This window comes from Cariama cristata, unplaced genomic scaffold, assembly GCF_000690535.1.
Source record: "Cariama cristata isolate BGI_N322 unplaced genomic scaffold, ASM69053v1 scaffold20535, whole genome shotgun sequence".
NCBI lineage: Eukaryota > Metazoa > Chordata > Aves > Cariamiformes > Cariamidae > Cariama > Cariama cristata.
In genome coordinates, this window is record NW_009616081.1 from 24115 (window position 1) to 41287 (window position 17173).

At 54.4% G+C, this 17173-nt stretch overlaps 1 protein-coding gene across 1 annotated transcript in view; it reads left to right on the forward strand.

Annotated features, from left to right (window-relative positions):
• The first annotated feature begins 2579 nt into the window (after positions 1-2579).
• The window catches only part of LOC104161577 (rho GTPase-activating protein 39-like), a 27419-nt gene continuing 12825 nt past the window's right edge, over positions 2580-17173 (forward strand). The window contains exons 1-2 of the mRNA XM_009700064.1: positions 2580-2958; positions 12275-13583. Of these exons, the coding sequence (XP_009698366.1) occupies positions 2603-2958; positions 12275-13583 (1665 nt within the window). The 5' untranslated portion in view covers positions 2580-2602. The remainder of the gene's footprint in view (positions 2959-12274; positions 13584-17173) is intronic.

Below are 17173 nucleotides of genomic sequence, written 5' to 3' on the forward strand. Positions count from 1 at the left end.
GTGAAGAGTTATGGTGTTCTTGGAGGTCGTTGCTCCTCTTGTGTCCCCTCTGAGCTGTCCCTCGGACCCTCTTTGACAGTTCTTTGTGCTACCTGCACTTCCTTACTGCTGTCCCCGTGGACGTGCTCGTCTCGCTCTCCTCCCAGCACTGCTGGGCTCTGCTGCTGCCCTCATTTTCCCCTTTTATGCCCTCTTTGTGGATGACACCTCTTTGCAGTTGACGATGCCCTTGGTAATGCAATGACTTGCTGATTTGTTTCTGTGCCTATGGTTTGACATTGCAACTCCATGGAAATAATCGGGCTGGCTCTCTGATTCCCACCCTGAGCCATGGTATGGGGTGCTGTTCGTGTTGCAACATAAATCAAATAGGGGAACTGATGTAGTTTTGACCAAAAAATAGCAGACAACAAACCAGGTGTTTTCTGGACATGATGTTTTCCAAGTGAGGTCCACTTCCAGGCATGCTCTTGGCAGCACCCTGCCCTGCTCTGGCGATGGTGGGAGCCCATCAGGAATGGGTGTCACAGGAAAAGGCAGTGTGCTCTGCTCCCAGCTGCTTCTTGGACCAGTGTGAACGGTCACTGTGGTCATAGCCTGGGCCGGGTGAGCTGCTCTGGCTGAAAATGGACCTATGCCACAAAAAAAGTGGCTTTCACCTGGATCAGCTTCACCTTCCCCACCCAGCCTGTCTGTGGTAGCCCAAACATCGGCCCTCTGTGAGGTTGCGTGGAGGTCAGCGTTGCATGGTAGATGTTGTGTCGGGGAGAATTGCACCTTTCCAGAAGCAGTTCAGGTTTCTTTATGGTTGAACTGACCTTGTACCTATCAATTTTGCATTCTCAAAGAGTTAAGGAGCAGCCTGCTTTTTAGGAATGTGTGCCAGACTGCTCAGCATTGAATACACCTGTGGTTTTCCTAGTGGGGAGGTGTGCTGTGCAATTAAACCTCCTCCTAGACTTGCCCGGTGGGAGGGGACACACTGACCTTTCCCAGAAAGCAGAGGCAGAGCCGAGGGCTGTGCTGCCCTGCCAGCAGACACCTCTTCTCCCACAACTGTGCCAGCAGGGCTGAGCACCGGGAGCCCAAGCTGCCATTTCGGACACTGCAGTGCTGCCACCGTCAACCCAGACCTCTCTGAGGAAGCGTAGGCTGGTGGCGGCGGCTGTGCGAGAGGGATGCAACAGGATCTCTCTTCTGCCGCTCCTCTGGAATGGCTCCTGCTGCCGTGTCCTCGCCAGGGAGCAGCTGGCAGGTGGCGAGCCCCGGAGGCACCGGGCAGGAGCAGGTTTCAAGGGTGGCCTTGGACCCGTCCTCTTCATATAGCTTTTATTAGTAACAAAAATAACTTGGATTAAATAGAGCCTCCTTCCTGCAGCGTCCACTGATACAGGACAGAGGAGGAGAGGAGAGGGTGAGGACTCAAGAGGTGCGAGGAGGAGCTGGGGGGCACTTGTAGGTTTTAGCTCTGTTTTCAGCTGCACACTCGAGCGTGCCGCTGGGGGTGGGATCGCCTTAGTGGCAGCACCTCTTCTGCGACCTGGGGTTTGCGCCCCCTCCTTCTGTTCACCTGGGCTAGCCAAAATGGTTATGGCTACAGCATCGTGGAGGCGTTGGCTTTGCTGAACTCCTCACCTGGGCCAACTTTTTGGGGTAGGTGGGTCAGTGGCTGATGTGCCACGTATGAGGACTGCGCAGCCCAATACCTCTGTTGCCACAAAACCATCACACTGATCTGCCTGAAAACCAACCCTACAGCACTGCCCGCGTTGCTCTTTCACTGAGCCCTAGGCTGGGCCAGCGTGGGTACTTGGTGAGGGCCCCTGGGGCTGGAGGGGCTCCTCTAAGCGGCAGAGGGGTTACAGATCAGCAGCAGGCCCTGCCTGTCCTTTGGATCACCTTACACCCAGAGGACGACCGAGGGCTGTGTCCCATCAGCCAAGACAGGAGGGGAAGAGCTTGCAACGGAGATGGTCTCATCCTTTGGGCAAGCAAGTGTGGGCTTCAAGCAGGGACCAGGTGACCCAGAGGTCCCCTCCAGCCCCACAGCACGTGAGCCCTGCAGGTGGGCACTTGCATGGGCAGGCTGCCCACGTTGTCAGGAGCCAGGGGCTTGGTCTCCTGAGGTGGCATTAACAGCAGGGTGCAGCTCCCAAAAGGAGCAGATCCTGCTTTGCAGATCCTCCCCGCTCTCGAGAGCGAGTTCCCCTGCGCATCTCGCCAGGCGCCAGCACTCCTGTGATGACGCCAGCCCTTGATGGGAGTTATCAGAGCATCGGAAAAAATCATGCCGCTTGTCCTGCGCTGGTGAGTGGCATGAGCTGACGTTGGGGCTGGGCGGGGGGGTGGCCTCCCCTTCCCTGTGCCAGAGCACTACAGATTTGGCTAGACCACCTCCCCTTGTCTTCCCCTGAGCTTGTCGGATTGCTAAATGGCCCCAAGCAATGCTTTGATCAAAAAAACTACGTGGCCCGGGGGCAGCTCCTCTGTGGGACTCCCAGACACCCCGTTTGCCTCCAGCCTCTGGCCCAGACTGACGCTGCTCTCATGTCCCTGCAGCTCGGACTGGGTGGAGATCATCGAGCCCCGCTCCCAGGAGCGGATGTATGTCAACCTGACCACCGGCGAGTGCGGCTGGGAGCCCCCTCCCAACCTGAAGGTACGCCAGTCGGACCAGAAGCAGTGGTGGGAGCTCTTCGACCAGAACAACAACCGCTTCTACTACTACAATGCCATCACGCGGCAGACGGTGTGGCACCGGCCCCAGGGCTGTGACATCGTGCCCTTGGCGCAGCTCCAGGCCATGAAGCGCAGCTCCCAGCCCGACTGCCGGGGCCGGCAGCACCGAGGCAGCACTGGCAGCGATGGCAGAAGCACCCCCATCCAAATGGCCGTCCTGCAGGAGACGGAGAAGGGCAAGGGGGACTGCGCCGCAGAGAAGAGGAAAGACCCTGGCAGGTAGGGAGAACTTTAGCCTTCTCTGTTCGTATCTAATGGATGGCTTCAGTTGCCAGGCAGGCACCGGCTGCCTAGCAAACGGGCCGGGAAGCTGAGCTGCCCTGGGAGGGTGCAGCACTGGGGCAAAGTGCTGCCAGGCCAGTCATCACTGCTGCGTGCCCTCCTCTTCCCAGGGTTCAGCTGTCTGCTTTCACCACTGCTGTACTGCTTGAATGTCCCCGGTCTGGGCCAGGTCTTGTTTGTGTGAGGCACATTAAAAAACACACATCAAAAGACAATCGTTGCTCCAGAGCCCTTTGTGCTAAACAGAAGGCGAGGGGATGGGCAGGAGTGTCACGCAGTGACCAGAGCTCTGTCGAACGCTCAAGGCTGGGTTTGGTGGGATCGTGGAGCTGCCGCACAAGGGGTTAGGCTGCTGCAGGGTGCAGGTGAGCCTGGCTGCTCTGGCTCAAAAAGCTCAACTGCTCACATGTGCTTGGAGCCTCAGCCAGGGCGGGAGGTGGGGCTGCAGGGACAGAGCTCCTGGGCAGAGTTATTTGCACATATCAAACCTGAAATGAAAGAATGATAACGGGATGCTGTTTTGTTTGGCTAAGAGATTTTCTTACACTCAAACCAGTCTGACAACAATAGGGGGTTTTGTTTGTTGTTGTTTTATTTTTTTTAATTGAAACTTTGCCAGCTTTAGCTGCACAAAAGCATCGTCTTCCCAGTCTCTGAGGGGACAGCCCCTCTGCCTGGAGCACTGCCTGCTGGTGCCCTGCCTCCCTCCTGCCCTGTCTGGTCATGGTCCTGCCCTGGAGAATGTGGTACCAACAGCCAGGGAGGCCATGCAGCAAGTGGAGTTGAGTCACGCTGAGGAGAAGTGACTCATGCAAGGGCTAGAGCAGAGCCCGGGTGAGCCTGGCACTCCTGCCATCCATGCCAGTGCTCCTTGTCCCCGTTTCTGGGCAATGCAGCGAGCCAGGCTTCTTTAACAGTTTGGCCTTTGGATCGAGTTTGCCTCTCTCTGCCTGGTGCTGGTGAGGAGAGAAGAAAAAAAAACAAGATGATGAAAACCACATAGGATGGTGATTCTAGAAAATATATGCTCTAGAGTGCCCTAAACTGAGGTTTATCACTTGTCTGCTGCCCCCTGAGATATGTTCCTGTGTTCACTTCAGATTTGCCTGACGGGGGGACACTGGTGATGCACATAAAGTGCACCAAAAAGAGCCTAGAGCATTACTGGTGCCTGGAATGCTTCCAGTGCCTCCTGCCCCATGAGCAGCCCCTCTGAGCTTCAGACCCATCCAGAGGATGATCCCTACCCTGCCAGGAGAAACCAGAACAGTGAGAAATGCCTTAAGCTGGACCCTAGTAGCTCCCAGTTCCCTCCAGTTCCCTGCGGTGACCACAGGTGAGCCACAGGCACGCTGGATTTGCCGTGAGCTGACCAACTTCCCTTCCTTGTCCCTCTGCAGCCCGGTGCTCTGGGGCAGGCACCGACAAACTACGGATTTCCAGAGGAGTGAGTGCAGGAGCCTTGCACGGGGCATGAAATATCCTGAGCTCCACGGGGTCCAAAATATTTCTGACTCAGACTCTCAGGAGGGGAACGTGGCCTCCTCTGTCTCAGTCCAGGGAGCGGCTGTGCCTCAAGGGATAAGCAACGACCCATCCCTCAACTCTCCGCCCTCTCGGCAAGGAGGACCCCACACGGACCCCCTTGTATAGGAGGACGGGGAGTGATGTGACGTGCGCGGGGGTTTGCTTTACCTTTCCTTGCCAGCTAGACTGGTGCCAGGCAGCATCTCGGGCATCACTGCTGGTTCTCCTGCAAGGAAGAGGACTGGGAAGGGGTCCTCCCTTGCTCCCTCCCTCGCCCCAGTTTTTGCAGCGACCTCGGGGCAGTCTGAGCCTGCAACAAACTCCACTGAAGGGCAAGCGCTGGGAAGAGTGTGAGTGGCAGCTTGCTTGGGAGCTAACTGGCTGCTTGGACGAGCGAGGCTCTTACAGATCCTCACACCAGTAAGCTGACAGCATTTGCCTGGGGAAGCTGCTTTCTTGGAAGTAGGAGACTGAGCACTGTTTCCTTGCGCATCCATCACGTGTCGTCACTGCTGTTTGTGAGTGGGGGTTGCATGCCCAGTTATGGCGTGGAGAACAATTTCCCTACTGAAGTCTGACACCCGAGAAGAGTTTTCTTGCCTTGTGCTAGCTTGTAAAATGGTGAGCAAAGAGTTGAGCCCAAAGCAAGTGTTCCCAGGTGGGATCTAATGCCCCTGCTGGGATGTCTAGTCTGGTAACAACAAAAGCACACCAAGCTTGTCAGCTCTGTTGTCTGCGTTGTTCTCCAAAGACAAACTGAAGTGTGTCCTCTTCCTTCCCTCGGCAGGGATATAGCTGTATAAACAGAGGGTGAATACATTGAGTGGTGTTGGTAGCACCTGACATCTTTAGAGGTACCTGTGCTCAAGATGGTTTTGCTTTTGTCTCTAACAGCAGCACAAAAGATTTGTTTTTCTTCCCTTCATGTTTGTCATCCCATCCCGTGATAGATGGAGAGATCAGAAGAGACCAGTGTGGTCCCCAAGAGGGACCTCCTGCAAGCACATGCCACAGAGAGCTGGGGGAAGGGATTTTGTCCCTTTTTCAGTGATAACTTTGTCGTTGAGGTGTTTATTTTCTTTTAGCAGACTGTTTTTTCCCCACTCTTCCTCTCTCGTGCCTTCTCTCAGCACTGCTAAATCTGCTGCGCACACTGCCATGTCTTGGTGTTGCCAAACCCTCTGTGTGCTGCTTGGCAGCCTCAAGCGGAGCAGAGATGCTCCCTGGACAGGCAGGCACTCAGCTGCTACACCTTGCTGCCCGTTCCTTCTGTCTACATGCCGATCCCACCCTCTCCCTCGCTGCCCCGCTGCTCACTGCTGCTCTTCCAGCTCCCTAAAGCACACCAGCTCGGAGCATCCTTCTCCAGATGCTGGCCCTTGGCTTCCCTGGGTGGCACGGGGAGGTCAGCCCTCCCAGGGAAACCGCAGCTGCTTGCTGAGGGGCAGATGCTGCTGCAATCCCCAGAGCCTCCTGGGGAAGCTCTTTTGCCCGTGCAAATACTCTTGCTCCAGCGCCAGCTCTGCTTCTCCTTCACCGGAGCAAGGACAGCGGGCAGCACTTACCTTACAGCTCCAGACCCCTCCCGAGCACTTGGGATCCTAGTAGGAAGGGAGATGGGGGACGAATGATCCTTTCACACGCTGGAAAGCTCTGCAAAGGATGGATGTGTTCCCTTGGGGACCATGAGACCACCCCGGGGCTGAAAGCAACTGGTAGCATTTTGGAAGTATCTCGTGAGCCTCTGCAGCCACGCTGGGGTTTGCCAGAGCTCCTTGGGCCTCATGGGTGAGAATGGGCTGGGCACAGCAGAGGACCAAGGCCTGAAGAGGACAGTCTTGCTAGGAGCAGAACCTGTGTGCTGGTCTGCAGCATCTGGGCACGCTGCCGGTCAGGGCCGTGAGTAGGCTCTGCCGTCCCTAGCCCCGCTGTCCATGTGGCCTGGCCCTTTTCTTCCTCTTCCTGTGGTTCTCCAAGGGTTGGGGACTTGTTTAAGAGTGGGGTTTCCAAAGTTCCCCTTGCGATAACAATGCATCTCAAAGTCCTCCGGGTAGAAATCCACCATCCCTAGGAACATCTTGTCTCCCAGAACAGGAGAGGCATGGGTCCAGGAGAGGCATAGGTCCCTTCTGCGTGGGCGGCAGGTTGTGCTGCCCGACCCCTCTTCACCCACCTTCCCCACAGCTCAGTATCCTGGGCTGGGAGGGAGAAGGGACTTGGTCTTACCGTGACAGAAAGGTGTGCTGGAAGGGGAGTCAGAGGGGATGTGTGACGTGAAGGTGGCTATGAGGGTACCTCTGCCTCTTCCAAGTCTGGTTTGCCTCGTCACGGGCTTATGCCTCTCAAGGCCCAGTGTAAGTAATGCCATTATTAATTTCTGTATAATTAGGCAAGAAACACAATCAGGATTCCTAATACATGCTTGTTCCCTTCTTATGCCACTGGACTTTGGGCAGGGCACGCAAACACAACATGCTTTGTATGTGTCCGCGGAGCTCTCCTCAGGGCCATGCAGACCTGGGTTTGGGTGGGTCACCTCCGCAGGGTCTCCATCCCTGCCTCCAGCATGGGTACCAGAGGCAGCGGCGGCAGTGCTGCTGAAATACAAACATCCCTGTTCATTGGCATCTGTCAAAGCACCAGGAAAATGACTGCTGGAAAGGGCAGAGCCAAGGTGCAGGGCCTTTTCTCCAGACTTCTAGGAGGGAAGAGCAAACAGTGGAGCTCTGGAGCCTGGGAAGAGCTGCCGGATACGCTGGGCCTGCTGGAGCTGGTTGCGGGCTGGGAAAGCCAGTCCCGGGTTGTGGTGTTTATATTGGAGCTACTTGAAAGCATTCCTCGAAGGAACCGTCTCTGGGGACTTGGCAGGGTCTCTGCTGCTGGTGGCTGAAGAGCACAGCCGGGAGGCTGCATTGGGATGTTTCTCCATCACTGGCTTTACTTTCTGCCAGGGCTTTCACTGCTCAGAAGGACAAAGCTGAACCCTTTTCTGTGCTGGGAAGTCAGGAAGTCCCCATTCTGCTCTGCTCAGTCTTTTCAGCAGCCTGGGGATGGGATTGAGGGACACTTTATCCAGACATGGCCCCAAGAGATTGTTCATGGCTGTGGAAATGGTCCTTTAAAAAAGCCTTGTCTTCTCTGCGGTGGTGCCTCTTTCCTCTGATCTCCGGTGGCTGGGGATGCTAGAGACGGCACGTTGTGTCCAGCGTGAGACTGACAGGTGAAATGGGATGCGGCTCACATTTAGAGATTTCACCTCTCCATTGCATTCACCCTCCTGGTCAGGGGGAGCCTGGTGGCCATGGTCAGGCTGGAGCTTGACTCCTTCTGCCCTCAGTGACACTGGGGCAGCACAGCTCCCCTGTCTCCTCCAGCCCTGTGCCACCCTGCCTGGGTATCCTGGTGGAGCCATGCAAGGACACTACTGTTGCATGAGGAACGTGCCTGAGTCTCACACCAGCCCTGAAAACAAAGCTCCTGGTACACTACCCCCTCCTTGAAGTAGGAGTGCCCGTGGGCACACAGTGGGCACTGGGGAGCCCTGGGGAGGTACCAATACCCGGTGGGTACCGAGGAATCCCTGGCAAATGCTTGGGTACTTGGACCAGTCCTCGCATCCCGAATCGCAGCCAGGGAGGAGCGGTGGCACAGCGGCCTTGCTTGTCTCCTGCCTCTGACGGCACCTTTGCAGCCCCCCCTGCTCGGCTGCCCTGCATGGCCGTCGTCCCCTGAGAGCTGCCTGAGTGCTGCTGGGCTCTGCTGACTCCGGGCATTCGCAGCAGTCGGTCTGAAACGGTCTGGGATGGGCTGCATCCCTGTGCGAGCTTTGCCCCTCGGCCCAAAGGAGGGAACGTGAGTCTGCGGAGACAGCAGAGCCCATTTCTCCGGCTCTGTTGCCCATTGGGGCGCAGACCGCAAGTGCCAAAACCCTGCTGCGGGATGTCTTGCTGTCCACGGCAGGTCCCCTTGCCTCATTGCCTTGCTGTGGCCGTCTGGCCGACCCGTCCTGCTGTCCTGCCGGCTGGCTGGTCTTGAGCATCCGTGGAGCAGGTGTAGGGAGAGCCCCGTGTCGGAGCTGAGCTCCTGCCGCTCCCTGACACGTCCCACCCACGTGGCTGAGCCCGTGCCAAGGCCTCACCCCGTCCTCATGTCCCGGGCAGGGCCAAGGCGTGGGTTGCCTTTCTCCCGCCCAGGTGAGGTGACTTGGGGCAGCGAGGAGCAGTCACACTTCAGAACACCCGTCATCCTCTGGCTGACACTGAGTCGCAGGTAGGCAGCTTATCCTCTGGGGGAGGCCATGGGCATGGCACCCCCTTTGCTTTTCCGGATCGAATCCCTCATTGCTCATCTGAGGGCCAAAGTCTGGGCTTTGCTCTTTTTCACGGATGCAGGGGAGAGGTCATCACCAGCTGGGGTCCCACAGGACCTCAAATCATGATGCCATGCTGGGGTGGGAGCCTGTCTCCGGAGGCCGGGCTGGTGGTGCTGCTCAGGTGCCCGGCCCCACGCCCCAGCAGGGACAGATCGGGATGAGCCCAGTGCCGCCGCGTGGGCGTGAATCCGGACGGGTGCTGATACGACTGACGGGGCAGGAGGTGGTGCCGCTGCCTGCTGTGCGGGCAGGGAGAGGCTCCTTGCTGCAGCCCAGAGCTGAGCGAGGAGGCAGCAGAGCTTTGGGCTGAGTTCCCACAGTTCGGGATCGGCAGGGGTTTGGTGAGTGCTGGAGTGGCGGGCACTGGTGGACCTGTCGATGCTGGATGGTACCGGCGCACGCTGAGCCTGCATGGGGGAACAAATCTGGTTGTGCGGTGCCTGACGGAGGTGGGTCTGCCGAGCCTTCGCTGAGCAGGTGGTTTAGCTGCGCGCAGACGTGGCTGGGGGGGCAACGTTGTAGGTCAGGGAGAGGAATAACCTCCGGAGGTGGCTCGCGGGATGTGAGGTCCAGTACCTTCCCGCAGAGCGCAGAGTTGTTTTCCAGCCCTGCTACAGCTGGGGGTCTCTAGAGGCAGGTGGGCACCCCTGCAGCTCAGAGCCTGCGGCTCTTCTCCCCCAGGACCCAACAGCTGGATAGTACTGGTCCAGATATGATGCTGCTCTGGCCGTAGTGTTGAGTTAAAATCACTCTCGTGCGATTGCTCCTGGCCTGCCTACCAAGTCAGGAACCTGTGAGGGGCTCTGTCCTGGTTGTCCTTGACATGGCTCTTTGCCAGTCTCGCTTCACGGTCATGAAAGGAGCTGCTGGTACAGCCAAGCAGAGGGGTAGGTGGAGGGGTGTCGGAAATGCTCATTTAAAAGCCTACCAAATGTTGCTGCTCTGGTTCTTCCTGTTAGTCCAGGAGCTCTTCAAGGAACAACCGGGTCTTCAGGAGCACCTGTGCTTGGGATTGGGGCTTGGCTGTGTGCAGGAGGGATGCACCGGAGCAGTCCCTGCGGCCCCCACAGAGGGATGCCTGGTGGGTTGCAGGGCTGCGTGTCCTCAAGAATGCCACCCCCATCCTACCGTTACCGCTGGCTGTTCCCTGCCCATGTCTTCACTTGGCGCCGGTGGCGATCACCACCCGCTCCAGGCATCGCACCTCTGGGAAGAAGCACGTGGAGGACAAGCTGCTGATGGCAAAACAGGAGTGGGAGAGCAGGGGCTGTGCGTGATGGCAGCTTGGGCCAATCCCGAATCCCTCGGTGTTTCCCAAGCAGCTGCTCTTGGGACAGGGCTCGGGTCAGTCCTGGGCTGTGATGCTGTGAGTGGGAGGCGGTGGCTGGGGGCCACCTCACAGGAGTGGCATCTCCATCTTGAAGTAGTGTTAGGAGCTCCCTTAAAATAAAACCCTTCGTGCCTTAGCGGGAGATGCTGGGGAAGGTCTGCGGAGCAAGGGGGACCCCAGAATGGGAAGGAGAGGACGTTGACCCTTTCTCAAACCCTCTCCAGTCACCTGGGTAGTTGCCCAAGGCAGAGTCGTGTGTCTGTTGTGGGGAAGGAGCCAGGCCCTGCCAAGGCAGTGGTGCAGCACGGTGCGGCCGGAGAGCGGTGGGGACCTTTGGACCCTGACCAGGAGCCAACTGCTGTGCCCATGGCGGGGCAGGGCTGGCCTCACCTGCGCCTCTCCCGGCACCGCTGTGCCGAGGTGGGATTCACACGGCACCATCTGAGAGCATGTGTTGCCAAAAATATGGTAAGAGGTGGATGGGGAAGGGGCACACCACCCCCTTAGGAGTGAAGTGATTGGGAGAGGATGTGGAACATTGGCTGTGGGGCAGAGGATGTGGGGCAGGTAATCGAGGCGCAGCAGGTGAAATAGGGCACCCACAGTGACGTGGGGCTGCTGCTGTGGGGTTGGAGTGGGGTGTGGGGAGAGCAGGGGGTGTGTGGATGCACCCTGCCGGCGGGAGAGCTGGTGGAGAGGGCAGGCAGAGCACCCCCAGGGAAGCCGTGCCGAAGGAGGGGGCTGAGACCCGGCAGGTGAAACGTCTCTGGAGAGCCAGAGCAGAGCGCAAGAGCTTTGCGACGTCTGGATATCTTGAGGCTTGGCGAGGAAGGCACAAGCAGAGGGTAGCATGACCGAGAGGCAGCTCTGGGCATGCGATGGAGGCGAGTCCGGCTGCCAGTGCAGGGGCCATGCAGGACAGGTCAGCAGTGCAGGGGGGGAAACAAGTGTTAAGGTTCAAATGGAGCAAAATGGCTGTGCAGGTGTTACGGGAACATCTCCTCTCGCAGACGGGGCACGTCCTCAGGTCTTACCCAGGGATGGCTGGTAGCGGATACATGGAGGGAGGGTACAGAATGGGGCCAGGTTCGAGGGGACCTTCCGGGGGACAGTGGTGCCTTTGAAGACCTGGAAGCTCAGGCTGGTTTAACAGCCTTTCCATTCCCTTTTCCTCTAAGCTCACAAATACAGACTGGCTATAGCCACAGCCTGACAACAGGTTGTTATTATGTGTGCATATTATATGCACGCAGGATGTGCCTTTGGGACTGGGATGTTGCGGTGGGCATGCTGGGTTGTGGTGGATCCCGAGTACCACTGCGGGTTAGAGGATACTCCCAGCAGGAGGATTTCACAGCTGTGGGAGCTGAGCAGGGCCAGGAGGTTTGGCCAAGGGAACCAGATCTGAGAGCATGTGGAGGACCGGACTGGCAGGATAGCAGGACACAGAGGCTTGGTGGGTTTTCTGGGAGCGTAACACAAATCCTGTGAGCCGAGGATGTCCGCCCCCGTACACCTCCCATAGGTCTTGTAGGTTTTTCTGCAAAATAAACATGCATTTGGAAACTTGGATCAAAAAAATAACGTGGTCTGGAAGGACTATCATCATAGTTTGACAATCGGAAGGCAGACACTTAGGATTATTTTCCAAGTTACTGCTTGAGTGGTCCAGAATAGCTTACTGGTCTTCAGCTGGCCGCTCTGGGTGCTGTACTAGCTAATGAGCCGTGGGAAGTGTAGGTTGTTTCCTATCTCAGTGCTGCTGACACCAGACAGGTTATAGTATAATGAACTTATTTCACCTTGTTGTTCTGCTGTCATGACTCAGAAATTTATCATGTGTGTGACAACAACATGTTTCTGTTTCGGGATCTCCAGGAAAAAATGATGAGGAGCTGATATAACTGGTTGGGGAATCTCCAGGCACTTTGAGACTAACAGTCTAGTATTTGGGTAGAAGTAGAGGATACTTCAGTTAATATAATTCTTAAATAATTCCCTGTATTTGTATCTTTCTTCTTTAGGGAGACGCCTACCCACTGGCAGCCTCTGCCAGGCACGAAAGCAGCCATGTTGGTCAAAGTGAACAGTTTGAGGCAGATACAGAGCTCTTCAAACAGTTCCCTTCAGCTGCAGAGTGCTCCAGAGGCCAACAGCCAAAAATCTCTTCCAAAACCAGCCATATATGCTCAGCCTCAATCCACGTCCCAGAGCCCTGGAGCCTCAAAGCAACTGCCTACAGGAGAAACAAAGCAGTCTATGCAGATCAAAAAGACGGAGAATGGTGGGTTTTGCCTCGTGCTGATGAATGGTCCAACTCCTCAAACGCCTCCAAGGAGCCAGACAGGAACTCCCCAGCCTGCATCCCCCAAGTACGCCTCCCCTGCACCTATATATGATGAGCCATCTTTAGAGTCTCCAATTTATGATGAGCCGCCAGTAGATATGGACACTGAAAGCATGAGTATGAGTGGGATGTCTCCTCCAAGGTCACCGAGCAATAGCTTAAAAAAGCAGCTGCAACCAACCAAATTATTACAGCATCCAGGTATGCAACAGCAGCAAGCTGCGAAGAAGCATGCAAGAAATCCCTCTTCCACTGAATACAGCCCAGCTGGCAGGGAGTATATAAAACACATGGTCAATGTTGACCAGTCTTCCAAACTTTCCCACTCCGCTGCTGCAGCAGCTGATGTCTCTACTAAACTGCCTGGTCAGCTTACTTCAAAGGACAGCTTCAAGCAGTCTTGGAGGATCTTGGAAGCCAATGTCCTCAAGAACATGGAAGCTCACCACAGTCGGCAGAACAGCCTGCAAACTCAAGAGTATCCAACTGGTATAAGCCATCAGGATTCTGGTTATTCGACTGGCCCTTCTCCAAGCCTGAGAAAAAGGAAAGGAAGGAGGCAAGGGACAGGTCAAGGAAGACCTGGCTCTGTGGGCAGCAGCAGCGAGCTCACAGCTTTGAATGATAAGCTGATTGCCGAGATGCGTACCGTGGTGGGCAGGGCAGCAGCTTGCAGGGGAAGCAAAGCCAGCCTCGATGCTGAAAGTCTGGAGAGTGGCATCCCAGCAGAGAGCAGCAAAGTCAGATTTCAGTCTGACCACTTGAAGAAATGCATCGGCCGGAGCTCAAGGGACGACGTCTCATCTAGTAATAGGTCTCTGTATAGACAGGGCCTGGAGAACAGGGGCAGCTTTCCCAATGATGTGGCTGCTCCACAGGACACAGTGAGGCAGAAGAGGACTTTTGAGAAAATAGATTCTTTAGAAAAGAATGTGACCAGCCAGACAAGTTTGGCTTCATCAGATGCTACACGCCACTCCTCCCAGGTACCTCCCCACCTACACCAGGTTAAACCTTTGCTAGACTGTCGTGGTGCAGAGCCAAGTACTTGGTGGGTTTAGTTAGACCTGCTGCAGGTGGAACATGTCTGCACCTGCAGAATGGCAAACAGGTGACAAAGCTTCACAGCTTTGCAGGTGGAGACCCCATTTCAGGCCAGTAGCGTGAGAGGAGGGGGAATTGTGGAGGGGCTTGTGTCCAGCAAGCCCTCAGCGCTGCAGGTAGCTCTGCTGTGTTATTTGGGTAAAACCCCTGCCTGGTCATTTCACTGGCCCTTGTGTCTTCTTTGGTAGCCCTTGCCCTCACGCGTCCTTTCTGCTCTGGGATAGCCAGAGTTGGCGGGGTACAGGATGCAGGCTTCAGGATTTGCATGGCCACATGGCAGCAGTTTCTCTTTTTTTCCTCTCGCTTCTTTTTCTAATAGTTCCTCATATTCTGATCATTCCTGAGCATTGAATGGAAATAGTCAGAAAACCGGTAACAATGACTCTAGCATCTTCTTGTTGGAAATAGCTATTTTAAAGCCTGTTAGTGTGCCTGCACAAGTGGGGTAGTTTTTCCCTATAACACAGCACTTCTGCAGAATTTAGTTTGCCATCTTTTCTCCTATTTGGATTTGAAGGAACCTCCTGCTTCATGGTTTTAGTTCAGATTTAGGTTCTACGTAGGTAATTTTATATCCTGTGAAGATTTTGTCCTTTTTCTCTTTGCTCTCTCTCCCATTTATTTCACGCCTACTGAACAGCCTGAGTCTCTGCATCTCTTCTGCAACGCACAGCTGATAACAATCCTCCAGCGTGAAAAGTGACTATTTATTTTAACCTTTTGTTCTGTCTTTTCTCCTGTTTGCTAGTCCACGACCTTTCATGAAGAAACTTGGCAAAGCTCCTTGCCTATTCAAACTGCTCCAGTAGACCTGTGAGGTGTAACTTTTCTCTAAAAGCCAGGCTGACATCTCCCTGCTGTGTTAGATTTATTTGTGTGCATTCTCCTCTTTATTGTAATTTCTGATTGATAGTGCCTTGCTTTCACCTGAAACCCTTTTTAAAACTGATGTCATGGTCCGGCATTTTTCCATTTTTCAGGCACGGGGCCAATTTGAGTTTACACGACTCACATGTTACAGTTAATAGTTCAGCAATTTCATTTCACAGCCTCTTTAGACTTGTTGGAAGACCGCTATCCGGTCTTCAGGATGTGTTACACCTCATTGCTTTGACAGAGAGAGCTGAGACTTGACGTCTTGATTATGCACAAGAGATGGTAGGTTGGGGATAGGCTGTGAATGGCCTTGAAAATGAAGAAAAATAATTCATGTGTGGTAGGATGGAGAAGGAGAATACAGTGGAGGGTGTAAGGAGATGGATGTTGTGGTAAAGGCAACAAGTCACTAAGTAAATACTCTATTTACAGAAATACTCTGAGATCTAAGAGTCCAATGAAGGAGGGGAGGAGGTTACAGAGAATACTGCAGCAAAATCGCTACCTCGCCTGAGAATGGCAGTGTGTGGCTTGGGTCACCAGTGATGTCCTGTGATGGCCCTGCGTGATGGAGAGGAGAATCGAGAGATGAGGAAACTCATCATCCGAGGAGGGCGGGCAGAAGTTCTAGGACAGGCTGAGCGGAGGTGGATGTGTACTGTCAGCACAAAGGTAATAGCTGGGTAGTTGTGTCAATGAGATTTGAGAGATAAACTCGAGAGAGAGAAGAGGAGAGAACCAAGAGCCTGTTGAACGTCTAGGGAGTATGAGGAGGTGGATCCTCAGAAGTAACACGCTGAAGGAGCGATTAGGGCGGTAGGAGGAAAACCAACCCCAGGCATGGAAGGTGGATTGAAGGAGACCGAGGATGGAGATGGCAGAGAAGAACTGCAGGCAGGGATTTTTAGTCAGCATGCTGAGTGAATTCAGAGAGGGTGAGGAGGTAGAGGGATAACTGAAGGGATAAAAAACCAAAACAAAGTAGAAAAGCAGGAGAAATGATTGTGCCCCAGGCTGGCAATAAGAGGTGGAGTGTGATGTGCACTAATCCCGTCAGCCACATGTAGGTACACGTTGGGTGTAAGATAGGGAAGGGTTGGACTGCACAAGCCTCTGTCATGAGTTCAGCAATTCCTCCTTACTAAGAAGAAAACACTGGCTTCTCCGAAATGTTTAAGAACTAACATGTATTTTGGGGTTGACTGTAGACCAGGACCGGAATAGTGTGGCACACAGGTTAAAGGTGATCTGCAAAGAAGGAAAATGCATGTTTTGTTTCACTTTTTCCACTGCAAAACTGAAATTTACAGGATTTCTGTTTCTTTGTCTTCCTTTAAAAACCAAAAACCTGAAGAATATCTTGTTTGGCTTTTTCCTGCTAGCTGGAGATCTCCTTGGAGAAGGCAGAGCGAAGTGTGGGCTGTTAAGCTCTTAGTTGCTGTATGCAGGAATTTCAAGTCTAACAAAAAAGTCAGTTTCCTAAACCAACTTGTTGAGTGTTTGAGTTCAGTATGTGTCCCAGGCTGCCACTTCCATCCAAACCAGAGAATTCTGGATGGGCAAAATAAGTGTCTTGTTTTCACAAGTAGGTATTGCACATCATTTTCCTGGGATCAGTACTACCAAAGCTCTAATTATGTAGTTATCCATAGTGATCACGGGGGAAGAAGGATGGACAAGGGCTGCATGTAAAAACTGCGTACAAAGTCTGGGAGGAAGGAAAGTCTTTCTCTCTGCTGCTTATCTCTCTGAACTTGTGATCAGTGGACTTGTGCCTGGAGCAAATGAGTTTGATCACCGCAGACTGCAGGTGGGGAGCAGCTGTCCCTAGTTCTCTGAGAAGAAAAAACAACCCAGTGCTTGTGAACAATTCTGATTTAATTTGGGGAGGGTTATGCCTGTCTTGGATAGGAAGACGTGGAAAGGAGCCCATCGCAGAGGTGTCCCCGAGTCCTGTGCAGCGGTACTCACAGAAGCGCTGGGTCTGTAGCCACAGCTTGTATCTTCCCCACGGACACTGAGGACCAGGGCCTGTTCGCAGGAGGTCGTGGTGTGTTTGCAGGGTACGGTGAGAGCCAGCGCCATGGGTGGTGGAAGTTGGCTGCCGCAGATATCCCATCTTCTTCGCTTCACCAACTCAGACATGGTTTATCCTACCTGGGTGACAGCCTTGCCATCAAATAGCTATGCCCATGCTCCACTGTGCTTCTCTTAGCTTCCTCTGTCCCCTTTGTGTGTCTGGCCGGTATTTCCATTAGGAAGGTCATGGTGGAATTGAGATACGTGTTTTCAATGCCTCAATGCAGAGGCTGTCCAGGCACAGTCTGCCCAAAGCTCAGCAGCTCCTGATGGTTGCTAGCCATGTTGATTTGGGTTTGTCTTTTTTTTTTGCTAGAACTTGGAAAGATAGTAAAGGCAGGAACCAGCTATGCGATTGTAGGGGCCACAAAGGGTAAAGGTGAGAAGGAAACAGTGCTAATAGTGCTGTGACTGTCTAGTCTCTGCCACCTCCTGGTGTTTCCCAGCTGTGTCCTGGGCTCCTGTGGCTCCGCAGGAACTGAGAAGGGAAGAGCGGGGGGAAAATTCGCTCCTTGGC